Source organism: Helicoverpa zea, chromosome 12, assembly GCF_022581195.2.
Source record: "Helicoverpa zea isolate HzStark_Cry1AcR chromosome 12, ilHelZeax1.1, whole genome shotgun sequence".
NCBI lineage: Eukaryota > Metazoa > Arthropoda > Insecta > Lepidoptera > Noctuidae > Helicoverpa > Helicoverpa zea.
The window spans coordinates 683,245-708,313 of record NC_061463.1 but is presented as its reverse complement, the minus strand read 5'-3'; the positions used below and the strand labels follow the sequence as shown (position 1 = coordinate 708,313).

General features: G+C 37.8%; 3 protein-coding genes across 3 annotated transcripts; 1 reads left to right on the top strand and 2 right to left on the bottom strand.

Annotated features, from left to right (window-relative positions):
- Positions 1 to 8,786: 8,786 nt before the first annotated feature.
- Positions 8,787 to 14,357, bottom strand: LOC124635247 (mitotic checkpoint protein BUB3). The gene is made up of 4 exons (XM_047171104.1): positions 14,002 to 14,357; positions 11,468 to 11,692; positions 10,932 to 11,202; positions 8,787 to 9,718 (listed from the first exon to the last, which is right to left on the bottom strand). Exons 1-4 carry the CDS (start codon positions 14,212 to 14,214, stop codon positions 9,429 to 9,431), a joined length of 999 nt encoding a protein of 332 aa, XP_047027060.1. The 5' UTR covers positions 14,215 to 14,357; the 3' UTR covers positions 8,787 to 9,428.
- Positions 14,358 to 14,822: 465 nt separating this feature from the next.
- LOC124634848 (brefeldin A-inhibited guanine nucleotide-exchange protein 1) lies at positions 14,823 to 23,297 on the top strand. The gene is made up of 3 exons (XM_047170504.1): positions 14,823 to 15,186; positions 16,936 to 21,824; positions 22,661 to 23,297. Exons 1-3 carry the CDS (start codon positions 15,063 to 15,065, stop codon positions 22,799 to 22,801), a joined length of 5,154 nt encoding a protein of 1,717 aa, XP_047026460.1. The 5' UTR covers positions 14,823 to 15,062; the 3' UTR covers positions 22,802 to 23,297.
- LOC124634852 (actin-related protein 2/3 complex subunit 1A-B) lies at positions 22,886 to 25,066 on the bottom strand. The gene is made up of 4 exons (XM_047170508.1): positions 24,942 to 25,066; positions 24,762 to 24,855; positions 24,599 to 24,681; positions 22,886 to 24,361 (listed from the first exon to the last, which is right to left on the bottom strand). The coding sequence occupies exons 3-4, from the start codon at positions 24,669 to 24,671 to the stop codon at positions 23,310 to 23,312; spliced, it is 1,125 nt and encodes a 374-aa protein (XP_047026464.1). The 5' UTR covers positions 24,672 to 24,681; positions 24,762 to 24,855; positions 24,942 to 25,066; the 3' UTR covers positions 22,886 to 23,309.
- Positions 25,067 to 25,069: the final 3 nt, after the last annotated feature.

Sequence of the window (25,069 nt, the reverse complement as noted above, 5' to 3'; positions counted from 1 at the left end):
AAATCGGATGGAATTCTTGGTTTAGATTTTTTATCGAAATTTAATTCACATATTAATCTAGAAAATGATACTTTAATTCTATATAACCAATGCGAAAATATTATACCACTATATGTGACACCATCTATTTCACATAATTACTTAACTATTCCTGCGAGAAGTGAGTCCATTCATTACATCTCAATAAAGAATAATAAATTAAATAATGACTGTGTTGTTTTACCACAACAACTACAAGAGGGTTTATTTTTAGCAGCATTAATAGTCAAACCAATAAATAACATTATTCCCATTAAAATATTAAATACTAAAGAAGAATCAATTACCATACCAACTTTTCAACCAGACCTGCACTCATTAAACGATTACCAAATATGCCAGTTTAATAAATGTAAATCAAATGCAGAGAGAGCTAATACTTTGTTAGAATTATTAAAATTGGATCACTTACATCCTACGGAGCGTGGGACTATACAAGCAATTTGTACTAAGTACAATGATATCTTTCATCTACCGGGTGACAAGCTTACTACTACTAATTCATATGAACATAATATTTATTTAAAACCGGATGCTAGCCCCGTATATACAAAACCATACAGGTTACCACACAGTCAAAAACCTGAAATAAATAAACAAATCAAACAAATGTTACAGGATGATATTATTGAGGAAGCTCAAAGTGAGTGGTCTAGCCCCATTTTACTTGTGCCAAAAAAGTCAAATGACGATAGCAAAAAGTGGAGATTAGTAGTAGATTATCGTAAATTAAATGATGTTATACAGGATGATAAATTTCCACTACCGAATATCACTGATATTTTAGAGTCTCTTGCTGGTGCCGTATATTTTACCCATTTAGATCTTAGTCAATCTTATTATCAAGTGACCTTGAATCCCGAGTCACGTAAGACTACTGCCTTTACAACCAATACTGGACAATATCAGATGAAACGAATGCCGATGGGTCTTAAAACCAGTCCAAGTTCTTTTTCAAGGGTAATGACTATAGCCATGTCAGGTCTAACGTATGAGAAGTGTTTTGTTTATCTTGATGACCTTGTAATTTTTGGACGTAATTTAGAAAGTCACAATAAAAATTTAATAGATGTTTTTGAGAGACTTAGAAAAGTTAACCTAAAATTAAATCCCAGCAAATGTAATTTTTTGAAAAAGGAATTATTATATTTAGGACACACGGTGTCAGCAGATGGAATTAGTCCAGATAAAGCTAAAATAAAAGTTGTTGAAAATTACCCAACACCAAAAAGTACAGAAGAAGTAAAACGTTTTGTTGCATTTTGTAACTATTACCGGAAATTTATAAAGAATTTCGCAGAAATAACTATCCCTTTAAATAACTTGTGTCGTAAAGATGTTCCCTTTATATGGTCTGAACAATGCGAAAACTCATTTAAAATCATGAAAAAAGCATTAGTATCACCACCCGTTTTACAATATCCAGACTTTTCAGACGAAAACGAGTTCATTTTACAAACTGATGCTTCTGGCATTGCAGTAGGAGCAGTACTTTGCAATAAAGATATGAGACCAGTCGCTTATGCAAGTCGACCCTTAAACAAAGCTGAAAAAAATTACCCAACTATACAAAAGGAATTACTTGCGATAGTATGGGGAGTAAGATATTTTAGGCCATATCTCTTAGGTAAAAATTTCACAATCATGACGGACCATAAACCATTGTTGTACTTATTCGGAATAAAAGATCCATCGAGTAGACTATTAAAATTTAGGTTAACATTAGAAGAATACGATTTTAACGTTGTGTATATTAAAGGTAAAGAAAATGCCGTAGCCGACGCATTGTCTAGAATTTCAATAAACTCAAATGAATTGAAATGTATAAACAATAAAATAATTAATGTAATGACTAGAGCGCAGAAAAGGAAACTAGAAGATATTACAAATAAGAGTGACACTCAAATCACCAATAATGACACAGACTATCGGCCTGATCAACCGAGAATCGTGGAATTATTGCGGATTCCGAGTGATGCTATAGAGATGATTTTAATAGAAGGAAAAGAATTGAACAAGATTCGAAAAAGAATGGGTATAGAAGTAGAAACCGAGTGTTTTGCTTTCTCCCAAAATAAGAAAGTTTTATACATTAATCTTGATTTCAAAGCACAATACACGCGAGCCGTTTTTGTGGAGAAATTAAGTGAATTAAGTAAAAATATTAATGTCGACGAAATATGTATAATAAAAACAAATAATAACGCGTTATTTATAAAAGAACTAATACAAGAGATTAAAAGTAAGCATATATGGACCGGTCCACGGATATGTATTCTACGAGGTGTAGAAAGAATTGACAATGAAAATGATAAACAATTTATTGTTAATGACTATCACCTACTGCCTACTAGTGGCCATGCAGGCATTCGTAGAATGATAAATAATATTAAAAGAAAATATTACTGGCCAGAAATGGAAAAAGACGTAAAAGAGTTTGTAACAAAATGTGAAAAATGTCAAAAATCTAAGTATTCACGGAATACCAAAGAGCCGATGGTGATAACAACCACAGCTTCATTTGCTTTCGAGAAAGTATTTTTAGACTTAGTTGGTCCTGTAGATCAAGATGTAGATGGTAATAATTATATACTTACGTTACAGTGTGAGTTAAGTAAATTTGTTGAGGCTTATCCTCTTCAAAATAAGGAAACGGTCACCGTTGCTAGAGCATTTGTTAATCAATTTATTTTAAGGTTCGGAATCCCAAAAACTATAGCAACAGATAGAGGCACTGAGTTTATGTCATCTACTATGATAGAAGTCTGTAAACTTTTAGAAATTGAAAAATTAAACTCAACTTCATACCATCATGAGTCGATTGGTTCACTCGAAAATGCACATAAACATTTAGGTTCTTTCTTAAGAATACAATGCAATAATTACCCTGAAACGTGGAGCCACTGGCTACCCTTTTGGTGCTTTAATTTTAATAACACTGTACATTCCTCTACAAAATATACACCGTATGAATTAGTTTTTGGAAAACCAAGTGACATTCCGAGTAGAATAAGTACTAGCATAGAACCTTTATATAACCCAGATAATTATAGTTTAGAATTAAGATATCGTTTGCAAGTAGCACACAGAGACGCACAAAATAATTTGTTAAAAGGTAAACAGGTGCGCAAATCTGTATATGATAAAAACATAAACCAAGTCACATATAAGAAAGGTGATTTAATATTGTTAAAAAATGAAACAGCAAATAAATTAGATACTTTGTATAATGGTCCATTTATTGTTATTGAAGATAAGGAACCTAATGTAATAATTATGAAAAATAATAAAGAAGTAATGGTACACAAAAATCGGACAAAATTGTTTAAAAAATAGGAATTTTGTTTTAGTCTCAGGTTTGTTATTTTATATATAAAAAAAAAAAAAAATAGTATGTCAAATTTTTTTTTTTTTCTCCTACGCCTGTGGTGTAGTGTGTATGTGTGTGTCTGTAGCTTAAGGTACCCATTGTATTTAGTTTGGAGTCGTAATAAATCACTCGTGGCGTTTACACGTATGTTTTATTTCATTCATCGACTCCCCGCAACCCGCACACTTCAGAGCTGTAATTCAAAAGAGTCAAGTTTATGCTTGTTTTTGTCAATTTTGTCATGAGCATGCATAACGGTGTGATGGAAACTGCATGAGTCAGCATTCGTCTCTGTTAATTGATAGACTTTTTCGTAATGTTTGTGCTCAAGACGGTTCCGGTAGGTTAAATGCTCTAAGTTAGGAATGCCTGGACGTATGTAAACACGTTGAAAATCGCGCTATCTGAGGCATATACTAATGATAACGTTTAGATACGGAGATGCGGTAGCTGCTAGATAAGTAAGTATAAGTTGGTTTATTGTAATTAAAAATTGTTCGTAAAGTGCTGGGTGAAGTATGTATGTTGCACGGGGCTTTTTTGTGGTTAAGTTGTAATTAAATACATGTTGGCTTCGTCATTTTTAGTGTAGGTATTATGGGTAGTTGATTTTGTCTTCCAAATTCATAAAAAGTAAAGTAGAACCTGTCAATATGTTTTGTAGATCGCTCTTTATACGTCCAATTCCAACGCCCACGTCCATATAAACTTGAGATGATTTCTCTATAATAAAATCACAAGATCAAGTGTTCGTGCGTGTGGGAAACGCAAACAGACAGACACTCGGTCACACTCCGTGCTAATTCTATTTAAATTGTGCCTCGATGATGTATTGTGATGGCGACAAGTGTAGACACCCTTGGTAGTATGTTCAAAGACTACTTACGTGTGTGTGTTCACAGGTTTACATCGTGGTACTGATGAATTCTTAGCTGGAATAAAAAAATATATATTGTTAAGTTAATCTTCCATAATAATCTTCCATGCCGATTTCGGCAACGGCGACCACTTCGACCCTAATGGCGTGCGTGTGCTCTCATGTGGCTGGAGTATCCAATTTTGTGCGTGAAAGTCCGCGCACACTGCGGACATGTCAGGGTACCAGCCACAAAGTTGTAGTTGATAGCTACAGGTGGTCGAGCTTTCAACTCATCTCGTTTGGCATCCAACTCAGAAAGCCGGCGTGCTTCAAAGTCAAAGACTTTGGCTTTAACGCGGCTTCTCCAGTCTCTGCGGTTGGATGCCAGATTCTCCCACTGAGACGGGTCAATGGAACAGCTTTTCATTGTTAAGTTAGGTTAGGTTAAAATCAAGAGTAACTATTAAAATACAGGTTATTTGGAAAAATACTCCTATGTGAAAGTAACGCGCTGATTACGTGACAAGCACGATCCTTTGAGTACCTATGTAAGATAGGCTCTTTCGGCTGACCACTGATAAACTACCCACCTTAAGTGAGAATCAAATAGATTATTTAATTGATTCGCACATAAATATAGACACACTCTAAATTAAATTATTACTACTACGCGTATGAGGCTAATTGTACCCATATTCACTTGTGTTATTTATTACCCGTAACCCACTACTAAGTATATGACTTTAATAAAAGCGGGTCGTAGTTCGCGGCTAAAGATAGCAATATATGGAAGAACGGTAAATACTAAGTACTTACATGTTGCTAATATCCAGTCTTCATTACTAGACCGTCTTGTTCTTGGCTAATTAAGATGTTAAGCTTTGCATCCTGTGTCTATCCGATCACTTGTATTTGGTACTTAAGGAAATATTTGGACTTAATGATTAATTAACTGTCCACACGCGTTTTCATCCCCCCATCTCGGAAATAGTTATTTGTTATACAAGCGTGCTTTTTAGCCGCTGGCTCAATTTTGATGACCGAATAGCGGAAGATTCTAAAATTGAAAGACGAACGCGGCGACTGTTTCAAAACTTCGAGTCCAGCGATGCCGAGGGAATCAGAAATCAAAGAGCACATGATGAAGACTCATTGCACTAGAGTGCAACAAGTAACTTTTCATGCCCACTCAGTGAGGAAACGACTAAATGAAAAAAAAGAAAAAGACGCACGCAAAGGAAATTAACTTAAAAAAAACTTTTTTACAAAAAAATTTAACCGACTTCCAAAAACACTAAAAAGCCAAAAAAAAACTAATTTTAGGTGCATCTGCCTAGAAGTCGGTGTCTAATGGATGTTCCTAAGTTAATTTTGCCACCGACTTCTAGGCAGATGCACCTAAAATTAGTTTTTTTTGGCTTTTTAGTGTTTTTGGAAGTCGGTTAAATTTTTGTGTAAAAAAGTTTTTTATTTACAGCTTTTCAGTGATACGAATAGCTGTCATTATCCGCATAAGTAGAAAGTTCTCATCAATACAAATAATTTAAGCTCAAATACGAGGTATTTTACATATTCAGTTGTCGAGTTCCCTCGACCTTCTCTGATGGTCTTCATCATCAGGTCAGCTGCAAACCTTCACTGTTACAAAGATCTCGTCAATACAAATAATATAAACCCAAACACGAGGTAGTTTACATATTCAGTTGTCGAGTTCCCTCGACCCTCTCTGGTCTCCATCATCAGGTCAGCTTCAAATCTTCACTGTTGAATAGTACTTTCAGGCATACACCTGAGTGTCAAGTTTTTACTCTATGTATGCCTACAACTTTCGAAGGTTGCCCTCGATTTCTCGGGGTTTCCACCATCAAATCCTGACCTGATGACTATGGGACCAACTGGCAGCTATATCGAGTCGAACAAGAAAAGAATCAAGTAAATCGGTCTATAAACCTCGGCGTAATCGATGTACATACATAGAAAAAAAAACATACCGGCCGAATTGATAACCTCCTCTTTTTTGGGAAGTCGGTTAAAAAGTATACAGAAAGATTATTCTGAGTTTTTCTTTCTAAATTCAAAAAGATATGGGCTGTGTTCCGTAACCAGTGCTCGGGACATCATATCTACTCGTCTCATCGTGGCACTCCAGTACAAATAACGTAGATTCGTGACGCCCCGAACACACTGAGATTAGTTTCGGAACACAGCACTGATATTCACAAACAGTCCACATGATGTTCTAAATTCAATTTACTGAGAGAGTCCTCTCCAGTAAATTGCTCGCTCGCTGAGTGGGGATGAAAAGCTACGTGTTGGACTCGAGTGCAAAAATTTTCTACTAATGCTACTAAAGCAAAAACACGCCTGCAGTTCAGGAGTCTGATGTCGCCATACAATTTTCTGCAACTAAAATACCTTACCAATGCTTATTCCTTTTCTATATGAGAAAGAATTTTTGAACATCAGGACGATGATATCTCCATAGGGCTAGGGGCATTTAACTATAAGAAAATACGAGGAAATCTCGAAATCTTGCAAGATTTTGAGCAGACATTTTCTATCATTAGTCATTAGGTAGGTTATATATCACAAATGGACGATAAAAATTCTGTATCGAGGATGAGTAGATACGCAAGCCTCTCTGAGTCACAGGTCAGCCGCCCACGCGTGCTCCGTGGCGTGGCATAGGACGTAAGTCGGCTTGCTTGGAGGAAACTTGTGGAAAATTAATAAAGGCAGATTTTTTAGGATTTTAGCACTAGTATCTTTTTAACGGAGTTATCTAACTGCGCTTCTTATCTGCAATCTGCAAGGCATAGCCGAAAATATGTGTTCGATCGATTTTCGGCTTCTCGCCATTAATATTACGTAACGCCTTTTAAACATAATATGGAGTGCAATAAAAGTATTGGGTATTGAACTGGGCCACTTTATCCAAACAAATCTTATTCAAAACGTGTGAAGTTACATCCTCTGGACTGCTCCACCTGACTTGACCGTCTGGTAAACAAAACTGGAATAAATTAATAAACGAGTACCGTAAGGTTTTCGCGACTGACGGCCTGATGGGCGCGGTCACAATACACCACGCTATCAACGTCACGCTAAATAGTTTATTGCCTAGAAATTGAATTATTGTGATGCGAATTCGGTGTATTTTTTGATAGAATTATAGGTGGCAAACTGCGGTGGGTGAACTTCTTAGTTTGGGTTAATTTTCTACCAAGAATCACCAGACGTAGGTACCTAGATTGAATTTATATATACCTTTGATACCTTGATGTTCACTTACTGTGTCTATAGTAAGTCTAACTAGATAGTCTATCAGTCTATGGCCGCGGAATTGTGGGCAGGGCAGAGTGGGACGAACTCCCTTACAGGAAAATTTCACTGGATGGCTTTAATTTTTCTAAAAACTTTGGCAAAGATTGATACTTTTCCTTGCTTCGACTAGATTTACTTATTTCTATTTACAACACTTTGGTCTAGGGCAAGTCAGTATATTTTCAGCTTCAAAAGCTATTACTGCCCACACCTCAAATGATTTCAAGGGTAACACACAGTAGCTAATTAAGTATAACTGAGAAGCAATCTCCCCTAACCCACCCAGTTACCCAAACATTTAAGTAACTAACTACTAGCCAAACAGCTATAAATGCCAAGCCTATAATTTCTATTTAGACACCCATACTCGGCATAACTCACCTGACGGAAGCTCCTCGACTGCTTAATTAGTAAGTTAATAAAGCAACGAGTTAATTTCACATCACTTATTAAAACTTAACAATAAGGAGAAACGCTAAGATATCCGCGTTTAAATAAACAAATCCGAGTACCGTATTAGGCCCACACTTCCTCAATTAACAGGTACATGAAGGTAGCTACACTAGAACGCAATTACAAGTGCAGTAAACGTGCTCTGTAAACAACTAACTCTCGTTTGGTTTGACGCACCAAACGTTTATAATAACATCTTCTAAGAAACCTTTAGGTGGTCGCAAACATTAGCTTTGTTTGAGCGCCAATTTGGACTGGCCGGCCTTTCTCACTTACCATCAAACTTTCTATCACAAAACATGCGAAACTCGACCTTATTCTCAAAGCTTTAAAGGTACAGTGGCTGCAAAAGAAAGCAGTATGTATGCTCTTAAATTTTAATTGCGAAACACAGCAGACGCACACGTCTTGTGTATTCGCGAATGTGTTAATTCAAAGCAATGCAGTATGCTTTTAATATGCACTTATATGGCGTGCACATTCCTTCACACTCGGTTGGTAAAAGTGCACTTTTGTGCATAATACAAAGACGTGACCAAAACAAAAAAGACAAACGTCCGAATTGAGAATGTCCTCCTTTTGGTAAGTCGGTTAAAAATATCTGATTCATTGCAATTGGTAGATCAAATAAATGTTGCTACGTTTTTATGATAAGGCGCATACAATGTTGCTAATCGATTCTATCGGGGCGAATTCATAAACTTTAAGAAAAATTCATTCGTCTCAAAAATAAAACTAATGTTTTATAAAACTTAATTAGTTTTTATTGATCACTTAAAACTTAAATTTACCCTAATTGAACTGTGAGGTTCGGTCACAAGATCTTATCGCCCGGCGTCTGGTCAGTCACGGCTTCAATCTAGTGTTTCACTGAACAAAATTGGTATTTACAAATCCATCAACATTCCTTCACGATATTCAGACAGTTATCTAAACTAATGTAATGAAGAGGAAACTTTTTTTTGTTTGTTTGTACCCTAACGTTCTTGTAAAATTCTTTCACTGTTGGCAATATTTTATCCCAGTAAACAAATATGTCAAGTTACTCATAAAAGGACAATGTTTCAAGAAAATTCATAATTATGAAATGCAATAGTTCATAAAGCTTATTTAGATGAACACAAGATAAAATCCATATCATGAAATAACAAATCATTCTCAATTTAAGCATGGCAACAAAATTACTGTAGAGGAATTAATCTGGCAATTGATTCTATAAAAACCATATCAATCATGTAAACTCTAGCTCCTCAACACAGAAATAAATCATTCGTTAAAATCATCAGTCAAAGTTCAGGAGACCAATTTCACACACATCTAAAAACTACACACACTCAGAAAAACAGCCATTATTTAACAGATCGACCGGGCATATTCCACTTCTCATTTAGGCTTGGTTTCTTGATCCGTAACGTATCTTATGTAGATGGTATCTTCCGGTTTAGGGTCCTCAATTTGTGTCTCATCTAGCTGGGAGCAAGCGATGGCTAAAGCTGATCCGTCGTGAGAGAAACTTAGCGAGGAGACGGCGGTGTTGTATCGATGGAATTGACACAATCTCTTCTTGTTGAAACCGTCCCAGATGTTTACATAGCCATCGGAACCGCCTGTTGCAAATGTGTTGTACACTGAATGGAAGCTTATTGCATTCACTGGGAAGATTTTTTCTAGACCTGTAAAAGAATTTCATGAAGTTAGTGGAGGATATGAAAATAACGATATTTATTAAAATATCTGAAGCACTTCTAATCTATACTTATAATAAATCTGTAGAGAGGTCAATTCTGTACATTGAATATATTTCCAAAATAACTATTAGGGGGTGATTAGTGATCGATACTGATGCCAAAAATGCAATCAGTAAAATTTTTGTCTGTCTGTCTGTCTCTGTCTGTCTGTCTGTCTGTCTGTCTGTCTGTATGTTCGTTATGGAAACAAAAACTACTGGACGGATTTTAATGAAACTTGGCACAAATATTCTTCATACTCCTGGGCAGGTTATAGGATACTTTCCATCACGCTACGATCAATAGGAGCAGAGCAGTGAAGGTAAATGTTGGGAAAACGGGAGAAGTTACTCCATTTTTTAAGCTTCCGTCGCGTGTGCAGCCTTAATGGTTACAGCTACACAGAAACCATGTACGACGGAAATATTCTTCATAAAATTATGTAAAAAATATCCCATGGCAGCATATGTCTATCTTTTATGGTTCACTCACAATAACACGTAAAACTCTCGGTAGCCTAGCAGTTCGGAGCTTTCTGATTATATTTGTCTACTATTTCTTTTATAACACTCTCACTCACACTAATTAAACATAGTTAACAGTATTATCTATTAATTAAAAAAAGAATGATTTAAATCGGTAAAGAAACACCAAAGTTATACATGAAAAACGGTAATAAGCCACCGCGCGCGAATACTGAATCACGTACGCTATAAGGATCATTTTTGTGCAACGGTCGCCGCGCTCGACGCGACTCGCGGCGCGGTGGCTGCGCGAGCTTCATACAATATTTGGCTGTTGGTGCGATTGATGCGAATAGACGTTCAGAGCGTTCAACTTTATTGCGCGACTTTTAGGTTTTAAATAATTTATTTTTAACTTTCTTTTGTTGTTATTTTATAAAATAAAATAGGTTGGTACCTATTAGTTATTTTTGTGTTTAAATATTCGTTCAAATTACAAATTATTAATAGTTTACATTTTATTACTTAAAGTAGCAGTAAGTACGCATAGATTTAGATAATTGGAGGGGCTGGTGTTTATTATTTCTTCCTCTCTTTGCACAAAGTCCGACTCTAACGCGGACGAAGTCGCTAGCAGAAGCTAGTCGTAAATATATCCAGACTACATAGTGAGATGAATAGCCAATGATACTTACCACCATCCTTGATCCGATGACACTTAAATGCATACTTCTTCTTCTGTACTTCTGGATTACTGTCAAGGTACTCCACAGCAACCCTGCCTTCAATAGAACTGAGGACATAGCCCTGCTTGTTAGGGAATACTCGGATGCATCTCGTTTGGTACTTGAGGGATGATTCACGTCTCTGGTTGACGTGGCCCATGTTTCTTACATCCCATACGAAGATCTTGCGACCTGATGTGCCTACCACGAATTTTTCGCCAACTATGCTCATTGTGTATACCTGAAACAGTGATAAATACTTCATAATACAGATGGATTCATATTATTTATTTGCATTCCACTATGTATAGAGTAGGTATTAATGGGAAAATATATTAATTGTTCTATTACTGTAGTACTGTGAAGTACAACAATAGTTTTTGTTTATTTAGAATCAGATAAAGAATGCAGTCGATTATGGCGTCTTTTAGGCATTTTCAACTCAACTGACTTTATATGCAGCTTATTGTATTCTAGATAAATTACAATCATTTTTTATATCTTACCCTCTCATTTCCTTGATTGTAAGTTCCAACACAATTTGGTACACGGCTGTCCCACATCTTGACAGTACCGTCCCAGCTTCCAGTGAGGACGGCATTCACTTCCGAGGCAAACTCCACACAGCGAATGGCTCCTTTATGGTCACCGAGCACCGTCTCCATACTTGCGTTTAGATCGTACATTTTGAGGGTCTGGTCCAAACCACCGCTGTATGTATGAACTGCATCCTGGAAACAGGTAAAATGGATATGAAAATAAAGTTTGTAGGTTGTAGGCTTCCATAATTATAGGAAGCCCTCAGGGGATTAAACAATGGAATAGCCACTTCCCATATTGGATGATTGCCTAAATTAGTTCTTTCTACATAACCCATGGGATGTTGGTTTGTTCCCACTAGTTCTACTGCTTAGTTCTACCGTAGAACTAATGGGAACTTTTTTTCCCACTAGTTCTACTATTTGAGGTGTAACAAAATAGTAGAACTAGTGGGAATTATGGAGTTTATTGGTATTCCCACTAGTTCCACTGAACATTGGCAGTAGAACTAATGGGACATAATTTTGTTCTACTAGACAGAAGAAGTACAGTTGACAGCCGATAGTTGTGATTTTTTTTAGAGCTCAAAATCGATAGCAGTCAGAATAACTTAGATTTTTTTCATTACTTTCAACAAAAATCTAATGTTTTTCTTTATATAAGTACTAGGATAGCAGAAATGAAGAGGAGCTAGTTAATCTTTTTGTTCTTTTGATTTTTAAAAACCACCATTGTGGTGGTGTTTGACACATTAATTAAAAAAAAACACACTAAAGTTAGTTTAGTTAAAAGGTTCTTCTAACCTACAGACAGACAGACATGTGTTGCTGGGGAGTTTGTTGCGCCACTTCTTCTTTCCAGCAAAAACACATAGGAAGTGGTGAAGGGTGGGCGTTTTGGGGGCTGTCTATTGTAAATTCCTGACGTTCAAAAAGTGCTGTCTTGCAGCCAAGTTTGAATAAATGATTTTTGATTTTTTGATTTTGATTTTTGATTTTGTTAGTTTGATGTGAGTGTTATGTTTGGAACTAACAGTCTTAATACAAAAGTTAAACATCTGTTAAACATTTGTCTAAAAATAGTGTAAATAATAAATAATAAATAAATGTTGGGACACCTTTTCACACACGGTCGGTTAGCCCCATGGTAAGTTATTAATTAACTTGTGTTATGGGTGCTAACACAACTGATAAACTACATACAGCTACATATATACATATTGTAACACCCAGACCACGGCCAACAAGCATGCTCATCACACAAATGTCGACCGAACCGGGAATCGAACCCGGGACCTCAGATTCGGCCGTCCGGCATGGTGACCATTGCGCCATCGAGGTCTACAAAAGGGACCTTAGTTCAACGTCGTTTGACATTTTTAGACAAGTGTTCAACAGACTATTAAAAGTTTTTGTGGTACGACGGTAAATGTCCGAATTATTTTGTAATTTTTTAAGCCTGTTTTTTAAAACGATTATTTTTGTTTGATACTAGCTTCTGCCAGCGGTTTCACCCGCATCCCGTGCGAACTACTTCCCGTACCGGGATAAAAAGTAGCCTATAGCCTTCCTCGATAAATGGGCTATCTAACACTGAAAGAAATTTTCAAATCGGACCAGTAGTTCCTGAGATTAGCGCGTTCAAACAAACAAACAAACTCTTCAGCTTTATAATATTATATAGTATAGATTTTTTTGCCTAAATCATAGGGCTGCAGTTCAAATAGCCAGTCTCTTCAAAGTTATTTTTGCGTTATTGTATACTTACATTCCTATTCAATGTGTATTATTATAAACAATGTCTTTTAATTAGCATTAACAGTGTTGTAGATAAATATCAATGTCTGATTTTAAACACCACCTAGCTCCTCTTCATTTCTGCTGTCCTAGTACTTTTATAAAGAAGAACATTTATTTTTTATTGAAATTCATGAAAAAAATCTAAGTTATTCCGACTGCTATCGATTTTGAGCTCTGATAAAAATCACAACTACAGATAACCACGGGCCACGGACACGGCGAGATGTCACCCAGGCGCGTCGACTGTACTTCTTCTATCTAGTAGAACAAAATGTCCCATTAGTTCTACTGCAAATGTTCAGTGGAACTAGTGGGAATACCAATAAAAACCATAATTCCCACTAGTTCTACTATTTTGTTACACCTCAATTAGTAGAACTAGTGGGAAAAAAAGTTCCCACTAGTTCTACGGTAGAACTAAGCAGTAGAACTAGTGGGAACAAACCGGGATGTTACTATGATATTTTAGTTATGTGCTCCAGATAGGATTCAAAATGAGGTCGAAGCTAAGGGCTCAGAACTACTTCAATAAAATATGTATAAAAAATATTTGTAGGTTATGATATTTGTTTTTGTTTCTTCAGTACAACAATATGAACACAATGCACCGACTTCAGCTATTCAGTAAAGGGTCTAAATGCATCGGGACTTAGTAAGCCTAAATTCAAGTAATAACGCTCATAAAAACAATAGATTTTTACCCGAAAGCAGACGTCCAAGACGGGCAGTTCATGGTTGTACTTATGGCGCTCCGTATTCGATGTAACATCATATAGCCTCACGGAACAGTCCCATGACGATACCAGCAAGAACTGATTGGATTTCGGAGCAAATTTAACGCTCGATATAGCATCATCAGGTAAACTCTTCAATTTGAATTCGGTGCGGGACTCCGCGACCCGCGTCACTGTCATTGTGGAAGCAATTTTGTTGGTTAATATAAAAGATTACAAAGAATAAAAAATAGGTCTTCGTTTGCAAAGAATTTGACTATTTTTAACGTAAATAGCGGGTTAACCGCAAGCCAGATCGTCCGTCAGCGACACAACGGCAGATAAAAAATGACAAATGAATTGACGTTTATCAAAGTTTTAAAGAAGTTGTAGCAAAAACAAAACGAATATCTGAAAATCTTAATTTTTTGTTGAATCAAAAATTGTCTTTCATTCATATCGAGGCACCTCCAAAACCGTTATTGTTTAATTTTAAAACATAAAGTATTATTATTTTTAATTTTATAAGTTGTTCGAGTAGATGACGTAATGCTGCTTAACAAAAACTATAAAAGCAATAAATGAGAACGCATCGAAATTCAATCACTAAAACTTCGCATAATTTCAGCTAAAAAAGCCCTGAAGAATATATACAACAATTAATTAACATACAAATTAATCTCATACTTTAATAATTGATAGGAAAACTTCTCTAGAAAATAACGAAAAACGCAATAAATCCAAACTTTTATAATCTGAAGTGATTGTGTAATCTGGTGACATTTACGAACGCACCTTAATAATTGACATGTTTGTGATGAGGTGTGAATCGTAGAAAGAAATCTCCGTCTCGCAGAAATGATTTCACAAAAATCTATAGTTCCCTAAAGTTTTGTGATGTTCTATTTGTGCTATCTCGCTACGAGTATACAGTAATACGATAACAATATAACAGTGCCTCAATAAGTAACATAAATGAATATTAAACCACCGTGCAACTAAGTCGGTTCCGATAGGAACGAATGGAGTGATCAACTTATGAAATAACGATGCAAACCAACTTGAAAACTAAAGAAATGTTTATAGTCAGAGCTCTAGAAAAGATATTGGCTGATAAGGACATTAAAAGGTCCTACCACAGCCAGCTGAAGAAGTCCTGTGAAGTAGCTTTAGGTAAGACCTAGTGACATTTTAGAGCCTTCAATAATGTTATAGGATGTATATTTGTGTAGTACATGTGTTTATCACCTGGCACTAATTAAGTTAAAATGTACAACGCGATAGTTTTATTGTTATTGATAATTTATTAGATAGTGAATGTATTGACCTTGGTTTAAAAGTCGAAACCTACTTTACGTTATCATTTTGTTGTGGAGTGCTGTCGACATAGTGGCGAGGCGACAGTGGATCAAATGTCAGTGGTGTGAGTGGAACCAATACTGTGCACATGATCTGCAATGATCTAGTGTCACTATGTACGGACAATGTTCACAAATAAATACATTTTACTTATGTTGGGTGAGCATACAATCTCACAGTCACATGTAAAACTTTACAGACTATATTACATCACAACTGGCTATGCCTTATAGATCAACTGAGTATCCAATTAGTGTTGAAGCTCTAATAAAAATTATACTAAACATATACAAATGTAGATATAACAAAAACCTGTTGTATTTACAATGTTGCATGACAATTAGAGAATAATATTTAATAGGAAAAATGCAGCCTGAAAGAAGTCCCTATACCATAAACTTTGTGATTTAAAACAAACCCATTGTTATTGTAATTTTGTCTTTGTATCATATTATACATATAGAAGTCTGTTCAACAATTTGATAGCAACAAAAACATTGTAGCCTTGCCTTTTAATGAATTTGTTTTTATAAATATGTGCACTAAGTCTAAGCTTGGACTTAACATTGTAATATACAATAACTTAGTATGCAATCAAACTTCCTGTGTTCTTACAACAGAATCAGCCACAAGTACTATATTATGCAAATACTTCTTCCATGTATGCATTGCTTTGACAGTTAATTTGTAATATTGATGCCACGCAGAGGAAGACTAGACATTAATATTTATGCTCAATAAAATTATATAACTGTTACATTTGCATGAGTAGGTGAATCTGGTTATGTCTTTGTTTTGTAGAATCAGTTTCTTAATTAATTTGGTTTATCAATAAAACCCACTCACTCCTAAATAAGCTGGAAAAATGAAGTATCTGTGGTAGTAATCTACTTAGAAACTGTTTGAATCTACTATATCAAGCATCAATTTTTATATTCTTGAATAAATCTTACTGAGTTTGAAGGATATTACTAATTAAAATTCTAAGAGTATCAAGTAAATAGTTATTACCTGATAAAACTCATTAAACCCTGCATACTTGCTTTTACAGATATTTTCCTCTTGCAAAATTTCTACTATCTTCAATATCATACAATATATCCTTCGTAGTGAGTATTTCTCAATAGTATGATGAAATAAAATAAAAAAATATTCAATGTATGCAGAATGTGTAAAATTACATTGTAAGGTTCCAAAAAAACTTTTTAATGTATGTTTCTAAGTTTGGAGGTCAGGAGTCATGTTCTAACCATTACATCTTAATTGGCCACAGTATTTTTATTTACTGGCATTTCATATTTATTTTCTAGTTTTATAATAACCTTCTACAAAGTTTTGGTGCTTATTACTATTATTTAAAATAGTATTTCCTCTTTCCTGTTGATTATCCTAGTTGGTACATACCTAAATTTATCGCAACTGAAATTGAGGGCAAAGACTGGTTTTGTTTTAGATAACAGCTTATTGAATTTCTTTCACTTGTGTTAAATGTTATCTATTCATGTTGACATTCTCGTTTAAAACATTTTCAGTGCTTATTCAAACATTTTCTTTTCTTTACAGAGGAAATTAAAACTGAATTGAAAAATGGAGGTCAGCCTGAGTCATCAGAGAGCCCCACATCAGGCACCCTCCCTCTGCCCAAAAATGACGCGTCAAACATTATCACAGCAGAGAAGTACTTCCTACCCTTCGAACTGGCGTGCCAGAGCAAGGCCGCCAGGATAGTGGTGACAGCTCTAGACTGCCTACAGAAACTAATTGCATACGGCCACCTTACTGGAAACATTCCCGACTCAACTACTCCCAGGAAGCTGCTCATTGATAGAATTGTTGAAACAATCTGCAGCTGTTTCACAGGACCACAAACTGATGAAGGAGTACAGCTTCAAATAATTAAAGCACTACTAACGGTCATCACAAGTCAACATGTCGAGGTACACGAGGGCACCGTGCTGCTCGCCGTCAGAACATGTTATAACATCTACCTGGCTAGCAAAAACCTCATCAATCAAACCACGGCGAGAGCAACCCTGACACAGATGCTTAATGTTATTTTCACGAAAATGGAGAATCAAGCCATTGAAGCAGAAACGAACGGTAATGGTAATGGCAATACAGTAACAGAAGTACCACACAAAATCCCCAATGGTAATGTTGTGTCAGAGGAAACGCCTAACAATGCTACTGAAGAAGTTAAAGAAGTGGAGCAAACACAGGTTGAGGAAGTAGACGAAGTATTAGAAGCTAAAATCATTGCTAAACAAATAGTAGATTCAGTTATAGATAATGCCATAAGTATTGCGTCTAAGAAAACATCTGAGGAGGATGTAACGAATAGTCCTGATAACAATGAAAACCCCTCAGATTCTCAAGATAGTGGTAGTGTTTCCCACGAGAGTAACGGCCAAGTGCCGACTGAAGCTACAATAACGAGAATACCCTCGCAAGAGAGTGTTGATGTTGCTTCAGAAAATGACAACTCTGTCACAGCCAAGTTCACGCATGTTTTACAGAAAGATGCTTTCTTAGTATTCAGAGCTCTCTGCAAGCTGTCTATGAAGCCTTTACCAGAAGGGACTCCAGACCCTAAATCACATGAGCTAAGATCTAAAATTCTTTCTCTTCACCTTCTTCTATCTATCTTACAAAATGCTGGGCCTGTGTTCAGGAACAACGAGATGTTCATCACAGCCATCAAGCAGTATCTCTGCGTGGCGCTATCTAAAAATGGCGTCAGTTCCGTACCTGAAGTATTTGAGCTATCTCTAGCTATTTTCTTGGCACTTCTGCAAAACTTCAAGGTGCACCTAAAGAAGCAAATTGAAGTCTTCTTCAAAGAGATCTTTATGAACATTCTGGAGACTTCAAGCTCGTCTTTCGAGCACAAGTGGATGGTCATCCAAGCGTTGACCAGGATCTGTGGAGATGCGCAAAGCGTCGTAGACATATACGTGAACTACGATTGTGATTTATCGGCAGCAAACTTGTTCCAACGTTTAGTCAATGACGTTTCTAAGATCGCCCAAGGAAGGCAGGCATTAGAATTAGGCGCAACTCCAAACCAGGAAAAGTCTATGCGTATTCGTGGACTTGAATGCCTAGTCTCCATACTGAAATGTATGGTAGAATGGAGCAAAGAGCTCTATATCAATCCAAACCTACAAACTACATTGGGTGAGAGAACTGCAAAAGAAGACCATGACCATCACAGTATGAAATCCCATGGAGGATCTAGTCTGAGTCTAGTTTCCACAGGATCCAGCAATATTGGTAACAGAGAAACATTAGATTCTCCAGAACAATTCGAAGTATTAAAACAACAGAAAGAGGTTTGGGAAACTGGCATTGACTTATTCAACAGGAAACCAAAACGAGGAGTATCTTTCTTGCAAGAGCAAGGTCTGTTGGGCACGTCCACAAAAGAAATCGCTGAATGGTTGCTAACGGACGAAAGATTGGACAAGACATTCATTGGGGAGTACTTAGGCGAAAATGAAGATCATTCCAAAGAAGTTATGTACTCTTATGTTGACTCGATGAACTTCGCGAGTATGGATATTGTTGCTGCGTTACGTCATTTCTTAGAAGGATTCCGGCTGCCAGGTGAGGCTCAGAAGATCGACAGGTTAATGGAAAAATTCGCGTCGCGTTACTGTGAGTGCAATCCTAACAACACTCTATTTATGAGCGCGGACACCGTGTACGTACTAGCGTTTTCCATTATAATGCTGACAACAGATTTACATTCGCCACAAGTCAAGAATAAAATGACAAAAGAACAATACATCAAGTTGAATAGTGGCATCAGTGACAATAACGATCTGCCGCGTGAATATTTGTCTCAGATCTACGACGAAATCGCTGGTCACGAGATTAAAATGAAGAGTTCTTCGAAACCTGGTAAACATATGATCGCTAATGAGAAAAAGAGGAAACTTATCTGGAACATGGAAATGGACTTAATATCAACGGCTGCAAAGAACTTGATGGAATCTGTTTCGCACGTTCAGACACCGTTCACGACGGCGAAACACGTCGAACATGTTCGGCCTATGTTCAAGATGGCGTGGACACCTTTCCTTGCGGCCTTTTCCGTTGGCCTACAGGATTGCGATGACCCTGAAATCGCCTCGCTATGCTTAGATGGCATAAGGTGCGCTATCCGCATCGCTTGCATTTTCCACATGTCGCTTGAAAGAGATGCGTATGTCCAAGCTCTAGCCCGCTTCACTTTACTCACAGCTAACTCACCCATCACGGAAATGAAAGCAAAGAATATTGACACTATAAAAACATTGATCACAGTTGCTCACACGGACGGCAATTACTTGGGAACGAGTTGGTTGGATGTAGTCAAATGCATTTCTCAGTTAGAACTAGCGCAGCTTATAGGTACGGGTGTACGGCCACAATTCCTGTCAGGTTCCGGCATCAAGCCTCAGCCAGACTCGTTGAAGTTTAGTCTAATGTCGTTGGATCCGAGCGTCAAAGAACACATTGGAGAGACAAGCTCTCAGAGTGTCGTGGTAGCGGTAGATAGGATATTCACAGGATCCACGAGACTGGACGGTGACGCCATTGTAGACTTCGTCAAGGCACTATGTCAAGTATCCTTGGATGAACTGAGCCATCCCACCAATCCTCGAATGTTCTCACTGCAGAAGATTGTCGAAATATCGTATTACAACATGGGTCGTATCAGGCTGCAGTGGTCTCGAATATGGCAAGTGTTGGGAGATCACTTCAACAAGGTGGGCTGCAGCAGTAACGAAGACATCGCCTTCTTCGCAGTGGATTCTTTGAGACAACTGTCGATGAAGTTTATCGAAAAAGGTGAATTCGCTAATTTCAAATTCCAAAAAGATTTCTTGAGACCGTTCGAGCACATCATGAAGAAAAACAGCTCACCTACAATAAGAGACATGGTTGTCCGGTGTATCGCGCAGATGGTAAACTCTCAAGCCCCCAACATCAAATCAGGTTGGAAAAACATTTTCTCCGTATTCCACTTAGCTGCAAGCGATCAAGATGAGGCGATCGTAGACTTAGCATTCCAAACTACAGGTAAAATAATAAATGAGTTGTATGAAAGACAGTTCCCAGCGATGATAGACTCCTTCCAAGATGCTGTGAAATGCTTATCAGAGTTTGCTTGCAATGCGAAGTTCCCCGATACGTCTATGGAGGCCATACGACTGGTGCGGTCGTGCGCGACGGCCGTCGGAGCGTCGCCGCAACTGTTCGCGGAACACGCGGGGCTTGAAGGAGAGCCCGGAGCTCCTGAAGTAGACAGAGTTTGGCTCAGAGGGTGGTTCCCTCTGCTGTTCTCCTTATCGTGCGTCGTCAGCCGCTGCAAGCTAGACGTACGCACCCGAGGACTGACAGTCCTCTTCGAGATTATCAAAACTCACGGCGAGTCATTCCGTCCGCATTGGTGGAGAGACTTATTTAACATTCTGTTCAGAATCTTCGACAACATGAAGTTACCTGAACATCAGTTAGAGAAGAACGAGTGGATGACTACAACATGCAATCACGCGTTGTATGCCATCGTCGATGTCTTCACGCAATACTTTGACATTCTCGGTTCTTTATTGTTAGAGCAACTGTATGCGCAGCTGCACTGGTGCGTTCAACAGGACAACGAGCAGTTGGCGCGCTCCGGCACCAACTGCCTGGAAAATCTAGTCATTTCCAACGGCACCAAGTTCAACGAGGACACGTGGAACAACACGTGCCAGATTATGTTGGACATATTCAACAGCACGCTCCCGACCACGCTGCTCACGTGGAAACCAGACGACAACGAAGAAACCGATGTCCCTCAAGTACGACATGGGATCTTGAAGAAACCCCAAGGAGGAGACGAGATCAAATCCTCCAATCGAGTGTTCAACAGCCTCCTAATCAAATGCGTGGTACAGTTGGAGCTGATACAAACGATCGACAACATTGTGTTCTACCCCGCCACGTCGCGGAAGGAGGACGCCGAGACGTTGGCGCTGGCGGCCGCGGAGCTCACCGGCGGCACGCCCGGCACTGAGCAGGAATGTCAGCGTGAAGAACAAGGGATGTACCGACTGCTTAGCTCACCACATCTGCTGCGACTCGTAGAATGCCTCATGTGCAGTCACCGCTTCGCTAAAACGTTTAACACTAACAATGCGCAGAGGAATGTCTTGTGGAAAGCTAATTTCAAGGGCTCCGTGAAGCCGAACATGTTGAAACAGGAGACGCAGTCGTTAGCGTGTGTACTGCGGATACTGTTCAAGATGTACAGTGACGAGACGCGCCGGGATCACTGGCCCGCGGTACAAAAGAGCCTCATCAGCATCTGCTGCGAGGCGCTGGAATACTTCGCCGGAGTGACGAGCGAAGCACACAGGGACGCGTGGACCTCCATTCTGCTGTTGATTCTCACCAGAATACTGAAGATGCCAGACGAAAGAGTAAGTACACGTTAGTCAATGCCCTCCCGGTACTTAGCTTTTATTGATGATACAATTTAATGGAATTCGATTGTAGATGTTATCAGCTAAAACGATGATAGTGGATGGACTTGTCACGTTTTGCAATGCGTCAAAAGTCTAGTCAACTAATGATATAAATCGTTGAAATAGTAGACTAGTTTAAAAACACAAACATACATAAAATCCATGTTTTGTAGAAAGTGTAGGTATATTTTTTGCAGTTAGAAAACTTGTTTTCCGATAATATGTAAGAACTGTTGATTGAAAGTAAAGTTTTTATTTAGCATAATGTATCGCTGCCGTCACGCTTTTGTTGCTTTGTTTGATGAGCATAACTTATGGCAGCGAGCGACAAAAGACGCCTGAATACATTTCTTGCATTCTTTACAACTTATGACTCGTGAACCAATATTTACAGAAAAGTAGAAAAATATAAAAACATATTTTGCATTGAATGCATTTTTGTATCGAATCTGATTCGCCATAATGTTTATGCAAAGTAAATCTATGCCTAATACATATGTTCACTGTGAAAGTTATACCTTCAGTTTCTCTAACTTGACCAAGAGATCACCTTGAATTTATTTTTGTAGTTGTTGCAAAATAACTAGTTTACTGAATATATGATACAGTGTAGGCTGATAATAGTCTGTCAAACACGGCTAATTCTCACAAAAAGCATTCCATTTAAGCATTTCCCAAAGTGGATTGTAATTGCGATTATAATACCCCCAATTAAGTATATTGACACAAATGAGATTATAGTGTAACGTTATCACATTGAGGTATGCAAACGAGCGTTTTTAATGTTTCAGTTTGCGGCTCACGTATCCAGCTACTACCCGCTGCTGTGTGAGATCACGTGCTTCGACCTGAAGCCGGAGCTGCGCTCGGTGCTGCGACGGGTGTTCATCCGCATCGGGCCCGTGTTCAACATCGTCACCAACGCCCACTAGCGACAACACTAACAAACAATATGGCCTTATAGTTCTCTAGGATAAAGTATGACTTTGATGTTAATGTTAAAAATAATACTTCGGTTGATTCCTTAAAATTTAATGTAATATTGACAGCAATCAGTACTTCAGTAGTATTAAAAGTGATCTATCATATTTTATAGGGTGTAGTAGTCTTATTTCTAATTTATATTATAAATTATTGATTTGATTATCAAGTTAAATTTTTAAATTGTATATTATAAAAGCATAGAAGTTGTATCTATAAATTATTATAGTTTATTCTGTATATTTGAAAGTTTTTACTGTCTGGGGAGCTGAATTCACTCACTGCTACTATTGCTTCGTATTTCTTCTAGCTAGACTGATCAGACTGTGATTGTGAAGTTTTACTTTCTCACGGCTTTCCATGTTTTTCATTTTTATTGGAGTGACTTCAGAACTCGCACGCAAACTGATTATTATATTATTCCTTAAAATAAAAATCATAAATTAACAGAAGTCTGATTTACACAATCTTCAATCCTTCAATAGACCTCTCCAAGGAGTCCAGATCCCAGATAACAAGTTGTCCATCCAGTCCAGTGGTGCTGAACTTGCGAGTGTTGGCCTTAGAGCCTTCAAAGATGCGGATGGAAGTGATAGCATTCTGGTGAATGGAATCCAAGAAAGTGTCATTTGTTTCTATGCGAGCTTGGCGATCCAGAGACTGGAATTTCTTCATGGCAGACAATCCTCCAGACTCCTTTCTCTGAGTATTATCCAATTTGGCAACAAACTTAATCTGACTACCTTCATGGCAGTACATTAGTGGAATGCAGCTATGTCCTGCCACAACCAGAGAGTTGTTGGTCACCCAACTGCATCCCAAGAAAGGCAGGTATTCAGTCTTCATTTTTATGATAGCCTTCCCTTGAGTAGCATCAGCTACATTTATGGAGCTATCATGTCCCACCCATGCAACTTTATTCCCATCTGCTGAGAATGACACACTGTGCACCCAACCACCACCATTGGGGGAATTGGGAAACTCAGCCAACATTTGTCCCAATGGCAGCTTTGTACCCCAAACATTGGGGCCTGGTTGATCCTCAATATCCTTGATATAAGCTGAGTAAACTCTCACTTTGAAGTCGGCAGAGCCAGCAACCAACAGTATATTGTTTGGGTGCCAGTCAATGCTGGTCACAGTTGACCGAATGGGCTTCTTGATATGCTTGGACACCCACCAGTTGTTTTCCTTCTCAAAGTAGCAGATGGAGATTAGTCGAGCTCCAGATCCTACTGCAAACTTGTTCTCCATGGGTGACCACTTCACACATGTGGCAGCACGGTTGATACGGAGCAGCACAAGCGTAGTCGTCCACTTGCCATCATCTCCTTGAGTCCAGACATATGCATTGCGGTCTACAGAGCAGGTGACAATGCGGTTGGTGTTTGGGGCCCAGTCAATGCCCATCACCTTCAAGTCATGCTCCACCAAGTTGTTGGTTTGCTTCCAATCATTCCCCTCTTTTTGGTAGATATGAACTTCATTGTTGTTGGGGGAAAATGCAATTTCTGTAATTGAAGAAAGGTTTGCTTTAGTTTTTTGGTACTGGGATTCAGTTTGTATATATTCAGTGGGTGGGGATCATAGCATAAGCAAGGTTCAATTTATTTTTATAAACTTAGCATGGGGTCTTCACTAAACAAAATACTGCACAAGGTTTTACTCTTCTCTCTGAATAATAAGAACATTACGAAAGCCTTATCTGATAGATATCAACATAATTACGAGAACAGCAGAATACTTACGAGTTCTATCTTTATTCCACGCATGACAAGTCACCGGTGCACATGAGTCACCAAATGTGAGAGTTTGAGACATCTTTATCAATCTGAAACGCCCAATAGATGATCTATTAATACCAGAAAAAGCAATATCCAGTTAGAAATATCACTACTGTACAATTCTTACCTCAAGTTTCTGAGCAAACAGGAAAACAGTCACACCCAAACGATATCGGTTGATGAGCAGAAATTCGTGGACTCTGGGCAGTCGACACGAATTCCTGTAAATAGCACAATTTTATGTTAGTCATTTTCTTTTTATTAACACCAAAACAAGACGTTATTATTATGTTTTGCTTGTATTTACCTCTTTCTTTTAGGAAAAACGGAAACAAATCCGTACCGTACCCTCAAAAAAACGTAGGCGAACGAATGAAAATAAATCTGTCAAAGTCAATGAACAATGAATGAAATGAGTCATACGTATTGCAACAT